General features: G+C 43.6%; 1 protein-coding gene across 1 annotated transcript in view; it reads right to left on the bottom strand.

Moving 5' to 3' along the window:
• Positions 1 to 6,708: 6,708 nt before the first annotated feature.
• LOC138982083 (exonuclease 3'-5' domain-containing protein 2-like) overlaps positions 6,709 to 10,000 on the bottom strand; it is a 13,204-nt gene continuing 9,912 nt past the window's right edge. The window contains exon 11 of the mRNA XM_070355307.1: positions 6,709 to 8,814. Coding sequence (XP_070211408.1) covers positions 8,514 to 8,814 — 301 coding nt within the window. The 3' untranslated portion in view covers positions 6,709 to 8,513. The remainder of the gene's footprint in view (positions 8,815 to 10,000) is intronic.

Below are 10,000 nucleotides of genomic sequence, written 5' to 3'. Positions count from 1 at the left end.
GTTCTCTGTCTCTCTCTCTCTGTCTGTCTGTCTCTCTCTCTCTCTCGCTCTCTCTGTCTCTGTCTCTGCGTCGCTCTCTGTCTCTCTCTCTGTCTGTCTCTGTCTGTCTCTCTCTCTCTCTGTCTCTCTCTCTGTCTGTCTCTGTCTCTGTCTGTCTGTCAGTCTCTGTCTCTCTCTGTCACTCTGTCAGTCAGTCAGTCAGTCAGTCAGTCAGTCAGTCAGTCAGTCAGTCAGTCTCTCTCTCTCTCTCTCTCTCTCTCTCTCTCTCTCTCTCTCTCTCTCTCTCTCTCTCTCTCTCTCTCTCTCTCTCTCTCTCTCTCTCTCTCTTGTTTTCACGGTCGGTTTTTTACTCTTCCTTTCGATTTCACACCATAGTTTTACTTTTCACAGAAAACCCAAGCTGCGCGACAAACCTAAGTTGTATCCTCTTTTTTCCCCCTTGCTTCTACCAGGTTTTATGTTGCCAAGTACACCTGACGAATGTAAAAACGCTTTTTTCTTTACACTCTCTGATCTCTTTGGGGGGTTAGATGCCCCGTGTCGAGTCGAGTTCTTAAGCCAGCGTCAACCGGTGGACTTTTTTCCACTTCCCAAGAGTCGACATGGGAAAATTAGCGACGTCCTGAGACGCGGTAAGTTGCTTGGCTAATGACGTCTCAGCTTACAAAAAAGTAAACGTGAGATGTTGGAATTTGTGCCCTTGGGTATCGACTTGCTGTTGTGTTTACACAGAAACATATCTTCTGCTTCTTCTTTTTCGTTCATGGGCTGAAACTCCCACGTGCACTCGTGTTTTAGCACGACAGGATTTGTACGTGTTTGACCGTTTTACCCCGTCATTGAGGCAGCCATACGCCGATTTCGGGTGATGCATGCTTGGTGTTTTCGTGTTTCTGTAACCCACCGAACTCTGACATGGATTACAGGATCTTTTCCGTGCGCACTTGGTCTGCCAACGGTCATGCAGGTGTCAAGCACACATTAATCTTATTCTCAACAAAAATAAATCTTGCAATCTCAACACAGTCTTCTGCCTCTGACGCCGTAGCACCTTGAAGTCGGTAGATCTAAACCTACTAGCTCAGCACCCAATCCGACCCTAGACCACGCATACAACTGAAACAGGAGGTCACAGGAGGCCATTTATCGTAGGTCACCAGAGGCTCCTTAACACAGGTCACGAGAGGCCGCCAACGGTCATCCATGGACACCAACCAATATGAAACGCCGCGCAGGAGGACCAGACCAGGGGAATGCCAAGGAGAGACCTCCCGAGTCTTTCTTTCTTTCCAAGGGAGGCAACCCCAGCCTCCACTTTAGTATGCACGAGGGCAGACGAGGGCGGAAGGCAGCCGCATTGTGGAATTATGTCCCGTGTTTGTCGCCATCAAAAGGGGACAAAAGCCACACTAATGACCGGGTTCCCCAGGGTAAGCGCAGCACAATGTCGTAACAAGCAGCCCCCCATAATGTATTCCACACACAGTGATCGGATTTGGGCACGAAGTCCGAGCACGTATAGGCTTCTTCAGTCTTCGTTTTTTTACTTCTTTTAGGGGAAAATTGTCATAAAGGTTGCCTCGTCATCTGAGGTGATTTTGTCGTCAATCAATTCTTTTTCCTTTCGCTTTTACTTACGGGGAACACTACAAAAGTGCAAAGAGAGAGAAAAAAAAAGGAAAGAAAGTACGAAGGCGAATGCAAAGAAAATTAAAAAAAGGAAGGAGCGATCAGAGAAGGAATGAGAGAGAGAGAGAGAGAGAGAGAGAGAGAGAGACAGAGACAGAGACAGATACAGAGAGACAGAGTCCTAGAGATAGAGAGATAAGAATATCGACAAAGCCATGGAGTACATGACAGTAAAAACCTTTTTAGGGAAAATGAACAACACTGTATTTCTGGATGAAATATCTCTATTTTCTACTCCATAAAGAAATGAAGATTTCATGTTCTTGAAAATGTGCCAGGTTCTGCGCGTGTCGAAATGATCTAACTGCCCGTAAGCACTCCCAACTTCTTACGAATTCATATGTTCCCCCCTAACTCAGTCCATCCACATTTATCAGTAGCCGGCCATGCATTTTTGCAGCAGCTCTTTCGGCCAAAACTAATTCGAAAACTTCAGCTCCTTCAATATCATGAACATTTACGGCTGTAGTTCTGCAAAAGTTTCAAATGGGCAACGGCCGACTTTATCACCTATTCATGACCGCCTCACTACCCCCTCCTTCTGATTGATGTCAGGAACATGCCAGAAATGGGCAAAAATCCAGAAAGACCCAGAAAGTTCCAGAAATGTCCAACCAGTAAGACTTTCTCTGCAGACCTTGTCGGCGGGGCACGGGTTGGGGGGTCAAATGAACACAATTCCTTGTAAGCCCTTTAGGGTTTTAGTGCGGCACCCCTAACACAATTTCACCAATGCTTTGGCGTCAGCCTCTGAGCTGTAGCGGAATCGGGGACTAGGCGGAGGTAATCGTGATAGATGGCAGTGACGCGGTGGTGTCCCCTGGGACCCCTGCGCCAAGTCGGCGGGAAGACAAAGGAATGGCGCGCCATCACCGACTCTCCAAGACATCCGTCTTGCTTTCTCAGTCTTGCCTTAGCTCGTGCTGCTGTAGGTTAAATCGTGCGTTAATCTTCGGGAAACTTGAAGATGATGACAATAAAAATTAACCGAAAACAGGGTGGTACATCCAATCTTTTCAAAAATATGTCCACACACATTTTTTTCTGGTGTGTGTGCGCATGTGCGAGTGTGCGTGCGAACGTGCGTACGTGTTTGTGTGTATGTTTTTGTTTGTTTGTTTTTTCTCCGTTTGGGTGCTGCTGTTTGATCATGATTGATTTGGGGCAATGGAAATTCGAAGTAATGAGTAAGCCAACGTTGACCTGGAATAATCTCAAACTGCAATGTGCGTGCGTGTAAGGGGATGGGGGTGGTAGCCAGTTATGCTCGAATTAACCGTAATAATAAATAGGACGCTTTCGCCCCCCCCCCTCCCCCATTTTGTTTCTTCGTTGCATTGTTCTTTGGTCGACGGCTGGCACTTTAGTATTCACAAAGTAAATTGGTAGAAGTTTTCACAACTATCTTTAAACTTTGGGTTCTTCAAACTCTGTGCGTACAGTTTGACTGAAAGTTGTATGCAGTCAGGAAGCCGGCTAGTCTGCGCCGGTAGACTGCAAATTGTCTGACTGAGAGCTTTGATGAGCATCGAAATGTTCCAAAAAGGTGAAGCATCTAAACAGATTAAGACTTGGGTGGCAGCAGAAAGCATAAACGAGTTGGGATCTGCTTTCTAAATAGGCAATTTATACAGAACTGGAGATCACATGTTAGTGTCTGCACAAATAAAGTCTGCATAGTTAGTTAGTTGTTGTTGCTTTTTGGGTCCAGCGGACCATATAGGCCAAATCAGGACCCCATAAAGTCTGCATAGTCGCGCGAGATACAATTTGGACTGAACAGGAAAGTATGGAGTTAAAGACTGACAAATCTTTTTCGCTCTGCATGCAACAACAACAACAAATGATAATAATCTGAAACGCCTCTTATATATCGCACCAGAATGTGCTCATTTGCTTACTTTTCAAACCAAGAGGACTTTCTTTTGACTCGTGGCCTTAATATTTTAACTTTTTTTTAGGCATTTCTCTGTTTTTACATTATCATGAAATAGTCTATTCACATAGCCACTAGTTTTCGAACTAAGTCGATTAAAAATCTTGTCCAAAACTCGTTAATTCAAACTGCAAACTGCTAGTCATCACTGAGTATACGAGTTACCTCAAGAAAAAATTCGAGTTTCGTATTCCAAATAACCAAAAGTCATTACTTTCACCCGCAAACATATATCCCTGACTGAGTATACGAGTTACCTCAAGAACAATCGATTTTAGTATCTAAAGTAATCGCAAGTAATCCTTTTAACCCGTAAACGTCAAGTCCTGACTGAATATACGCATTACCTCAAGAAACAATTGACCTCACAGTTTCCAAAAAGACAAATGCACACCCGGAATGGATAGCTATACGCGACAGACAGACAGATCCGAAAATCCACCGACGAAGTAACTCTGGTGCCTGAGTAAAGCCGCGCAGGTCCCAGAAACAAATGGGAAGGATTTCTGGAGAGTACTTCACTGTCGGTGTCGCTATCTCTTCGAGGAGACGGCGGGTGACAAATGCCCGATTTCAGCACGACGGAAATTGAGTGTGCTTGTTACAAGACGGCTCGTGCCGCTATAGCCATACAGTGGAACCCCTCTTATACGACCCCTCTAATTAAAGACCCCCCAAAAAAAAAAAAATAAAAAAAAATAAAAATAAGGATGAAAGTCGCATGTTCATGTCAATGCTTGTTATTCTCTCAGGTGCCAGGAGAATGGGTCCGAATAACTCTAACTTACTTTATTACACATGTCATATATGCATTTAGAGCGCTTACTTCCCTTTGTTTATCAGATTATTATTATTATTATATGAAGTCTTATATCGCGCGCGTATCTCCAGACTCAGACTCAAGGCGCAGGGATCTATTTATGCCTTCCCCCATTTTAAAACCTTTCTTGTTCCAGAATGTTGTGTTTACAACCGCTGTAAATGTACCTCCATTTCAAGACTCGCCTTTTTAAGACCTGTTTTTCTCAGATTATTGGAGGTCTGAAAATGGAGGTTCCACTGAACGCATGCAGGCTAGGAATCTTGGGGAGCTCTCTACTTTGATACTGTTCATTGCGGAAACCAATCAATATGAGGCTTATATCGCGCGTATTCCGTGGATACAGTTCTAAGCGCAGGGATTTATTTTTTTTATTTTATTTTTTTATTTTTTTATTTTTATGCAATTTATATTGCGCACATATTCAAGGCGCAGGGATGTATTTATGCCGTGTGAGATGGAATTTTTTTACACAATACATCACGCATTCACATCGGCCAGCAGATCGCAGCCATTTCGGCGCATATCCTACTTTTCACGGCCTATTATTCCAAGTCACACGGGTATTTTGGTGGACATTTTTATCTATGCCTGTACAATTTTGCCAGGAAAGACCCTTTTGTCAATCGTGGGATCTTTAACGTGCACACCCCAATGTAGTGTACACGAAGGGACCTCGGTTTTTCGTCTCATCCGAAAGACTAGCACTTGAACCCACCACCTAGGTTAGGAAAGGGGGGAGAAAATTGCTAACGCCTTGACCCATGGTCGAACTCGCAACCTCTCGCTTCCGAGCGCAAGTGCGTTACCACTCGGCCACCAGTCTTTGTCGTTCGGGACTGAGTTGAAATCATAATGTAGAACATAAGGGGAATACCCGTAAAAAGTCATTCTGGAAAAGCCGTGAACAGTGAAAAGTCAAGTGAATATCCAGAAATACCGAGCCTGAACGTCTCATGTTTCAAACGCATCAGTTTTCAGTGATCGGCTCCACAGAAATCACTCTGGCTGATGATGATTTGATCCCGGAAAAGCCTTTGTTGCTCGCGTGCATAGCGCGTGCACCGCGTGAACGTGCGCACGTTTTGCACGTGCACGGACCATCTAGAGCGCGCGCAGCGCTTGTCAAATTGACGTGGGAAGGCTGAAAAGCCGCCTCTCGCGCGCTCCCGACATGGCTTTCAAGAGCCCCTGACATCGTCCGGACACCGTCAATATTTGAAAATGATTCACGCACACCAGATTTCCCGGCACGCGGCAGCTTGACAGCGAGAACGTGAAGAAAATGCATTACACAGCAAAAATTGGAAGAGACTCAGTATTTGGTGGAGAAAAAGTGTTTGACTTGGTTGAAAGGAAACTTGATATCGTAGGATTGTTCGATAAGAATCGTCTTTATAACTGCTAATTTTGGTGAGAATTGCTTCGACAGATTGTTAATTGCTTTCAGTGTGATCGATGTGGCATGCAGAACACCAGTGTGTTGTGAAAGAAAACTGCTGCTTCGTTTATGTAAACTTCAATGACCAAGAAAGTAGACAGTTCTAAAAGAACTGACTTCGGGAATGGCAAGTGTGTGTGGGTGGGTGAGTGGGTGGGGGGGGGGGGGTAGATTGAGAGAGAGAAAGAGAGAGACAGAAGAAGACAGACAGACAGAGGGACGGAAAGACAAGACAAGCGAAACTAAAGGGGGGAGTTTACGTCCTCACAGAAACTATTTCTATTTGGGACAAGAGTTGGTGATACGCTAAAAAGCTGCTAAAAATGAGAAAAGAGGGGAGGATGACGGGGTGGGCAGGAGTGGTGATGATAAAAGTTTGTTAAGAGAAGACAAACAGCACATGCATTACAATAAATATGAACATATTGCTCCCACATACTCGAATGCGTTAGGGGTAAATTGAGAGAGAGAGAGAAAAAGAGAGAGACAGAGAGAGACAGAAGAAGACAGACAGGCAGAGGGACGGAAGGACAAGACAAACAGACAAGAACAGCACTGACATTACAATAAATATGAACATATTGCTCCCACATACTCGAATCCGTTAGTTGATGGGTCTCACTTTATAACTGACACATGAGATTGACTGCAATGGGTTTAATTTCCACATTTTATTTTGTCCATGTGTTACAATGTCATTTCAAATATTCTTGAGCATGATCAATGTAAAATCATCCTGAATTATATATCACAATTGTCCTTTTAACGCTTTTTAAACCATGGTTTACCGGTTAAATGCAGTCGCTCTTTCACATACTCAGATTTATTTATTTATTTATTTATTTGTTGCTTAACGTCCAGCCGACTATGCAGAGACATATCAGGACGAGGAAGGGGGGGATGAAGGGGGCCACTTGTCAAGCGATTCCTGTTTACAAATGCACTAACCCATTACTTGTGTCCCAGCAGGCTTTAGTAAAACTAAATTAATACCTACTGGAAGATTACCAGTTTCCAGTATGTTAAAATAGGCTTAACCTATCTACTGCTGGACTTACATCAGAACACTAACAGATTAAACTATACATGAATACATACTCAGATGCACTATGCGCGGCAACACACACACACACACACACACACACACACACACACACACACACACACACACTTCCCTCCCCCAGCTCCCCAAAAACATTCACACACTCACACATAATTATGAAGTCATGAGTACAGGCACGTGCTAACATGTCCAAATACCTTAACAAAGTCAAGTGTTGGACATGACTTCAAAAGCACTGGAGATTTCCAATACAAAAATATGTCATTTTTGGTAATATTGCAACCATTTCCTTGAAAATAAAACTGCAAATATATTGTCTTGCGTTTTCAATAGACACCTTCACCAGCTAAACACAAGAGGTCCTTTAGTTATCTTTTTCATTCTTAGTTAACATACCCTTAAATCTCTGTCGGTGCTTCCCTCTGTGCCTTCTTCTTGTTATCTAAACTCATCAACAAACTCATATTCCTCTAGTGCGTCGTTCAGCCTCGGCTTCTTGCTCCTCTATTCAACGGAAGATGTTTCCATTCATTTTCTGCGTCTCCTTCTTTGCAGAAATATGCTTCAAGCTTTAAACCTCGGATCCTTCTGCACATCCATGGGACGTTCAGGAGTCTTCAGGCTTTCTGTCCCACAGTTTTTTTTCGCCTCCATCTCCTCTCCATTATTTCTATTTTTATTCACTGCTTCATTTCAACATTAACCTGTTCGCTGCCAGGAAATATGTGTATGCTTATGTTCACCTCAATTGACAACTTACACTACATGTGGCCTTTGGTGCATAAATGAATACACCACACACACACATACATTGATTGTTTGTTGTTTTTCTTCTTCTTCTGAGGTTTATTGAATTGTTTGTTGCCAGTTTAAGCAAGTTACCGAGGACATCAACCGATGTCCTACAGGCAGCGAAAGGGTTCCACTTCATCATGTTCACCTGTTCCTCAAGCTCAAACCCAAGTTAGACTTACGAAATGATAAACCTTCGGATGTCTTCAACCCGTAGAAGATGGTTGGACTCAGTTTTCCTCCTCCTGCTAAAATCCAGCTGCAGATTCAGCCGAAGATTCAGTCCGTTGCATATCGTTGTGCAGACTCGCTCATTCTAAGCAAGAAGTCTGTATATCTACAGTTATGCAATGGATGAAGTGAATGTGATAGTGATTTTTGCTTCAGCTATCTTTTTGGGACAAGATTTATAAACTTCTGTATCATCTTCCCCATCGTCTTCCACTTTCAAATCAAGTCTTAGTTCACCCTCCATTGCCTCCTCCCAACACATTTATTTTCAACCCAAAATTGCGTTTGAATTTTTTTCAGTATGTGATTTCCTTGTTGTGGTACCTGTGGTGTGGGGCCCCGCCAATGACAGGACACCTCCAAAGAAAAGACAGCTTCGGCTTTACCATTGTCTATCATTTTAACCAAGCTATACCTGTCGTAAAAGGCCACCTGCCATGTAAGGACATTTTTGCCTTGTCCCCAGGGTGTCCTCTCAAGATACCTCAGTAATTCACAATTCGTCCAGTCTTTTCTCATCCTCCCCATCTTCAAATGCAAACTACAATTCATCCTCTTCTTCCTCCTCATAATCATCCTCCTCATCCTCTTCACTCTCTTCGTTTTCATCACGCAAAAACATTTGCACACCCTCTTCCTCCTCCTCCTGGCTTTCGTTGCCAGAGCCGGTGTCCCAGTTTTCAGGAACATAGTCCACAGACCAGAAGGCAGGTAGGAACTTAGGTTGCATAGTATTGACGAAGTGGCGCCTCCATGTGGCCTGAAACTCCAGTAGACCTCCGTTCTCTGCTGAATGTTCCACCACCTTCTTGGCATGGATGATGTAGTCATCGTTCTCCTGTCTGCAAGGCGAAAATTGCAGTAGTATAGTTTTAGCAGTTTAGAAAATGGACAGTAAGCACGGCAATGAAGTGAACCACCATTCTCTAAAGCATGCTCTTTCAATTGCAGTGGAACCTCCCTTTTAAGACCCCTGATTTAAGACTCCCTCGGGCAGGTGAAGGATGACTACATCGTCCATGTTTTGCCGGACCAAAATGTCGTGCCACCTCTCCCCTTAAGACCATGTTTTGACAGCTGTCTGTAAATAACCTCTGTACGTGTACCCCCATTTTAAGAATCCCTCCTTTATAAAACCTGATTTTCTCAGATGATATGAGGTCTTGAAAGGAAGGGTCCACTGTAAACCAGTTTAGAACATGTACAGTAAGTACTTTCTTTCTTTCTTTATTTGGTGTTTAACGTCGTTTTCAACCACGAAGGTTATATCGCGACGGGGAAAGGGGGGAGATGGGATAGAGCCACTTGTCAATTGTTTCTTGTTCACAAAAGCACCAATCAAAAATTTGCTCCAGGGGCCCGCAACGTAGTACAATATATGACCTTACTGGGAGAATGCAAGTTTCCAGTACAAAGGACTTAACATTTCTTACATACTGCTTGACCAAAATCTTTACAAAAATTGACTATATTCTATACAAGAAACACTTAACAAGGGTAAAAAGAGAAACAGAATCCGTTAGTCGCCTCTTACGACATGCTGGGGAGCATCGGGTAAATTCTTCCCCCTAACCCGCGGGGGGTACACAGTAAGTACTGCGATGAAGCAAACCACCATTCACTGAAGCATACTCCTTCCACTACCTGCAAGAGCAATTTCAATTGTGCAGCGTGAACTGCAATTTAACTCCAGCAGACCATGGATGATGATTGTAACAATCCTGCACCTCCCTGCTAGGGAAAATGAACAGTATACACTGCAATGAGTCTCCAGCAAAACATGGATGATTATTGAGCAAAACATGGATGATTATTGAAGCATTCCTTTAGCTGCCTGCGAGGGAAAATGAACAGTATAAACTGCAATGAACCTCCAGAAAAATATGGATGATTATTGTAACCATCCTTCACCTGTCTGCTAGGGAAATGGACAGAATAAACTGCAATGAACCTCCAGAAAAATATGGATGATTATTGTAGCCATTCTTCACCTGCCTGCTGGGGAAATTGACAGTATACACGGCAATG

Source organism: Littorina saxatilis, linkage group LG12, assembly GCF_037325665.1.
Source record: "Littorina saxatilis isolate snail1 linkage group LG12, US_GU_Lsax_2.0, whole genome shotgun sequence".
NCBI lineage: Eukaryota > Metazoa > Mollusca > Gastropoda > Littorinimorpha > Littorinidae > Littorina > Littorina saxatilis.
This window is presented reverse-complemented; position numbering and strand designations above follow the sequence as displayed.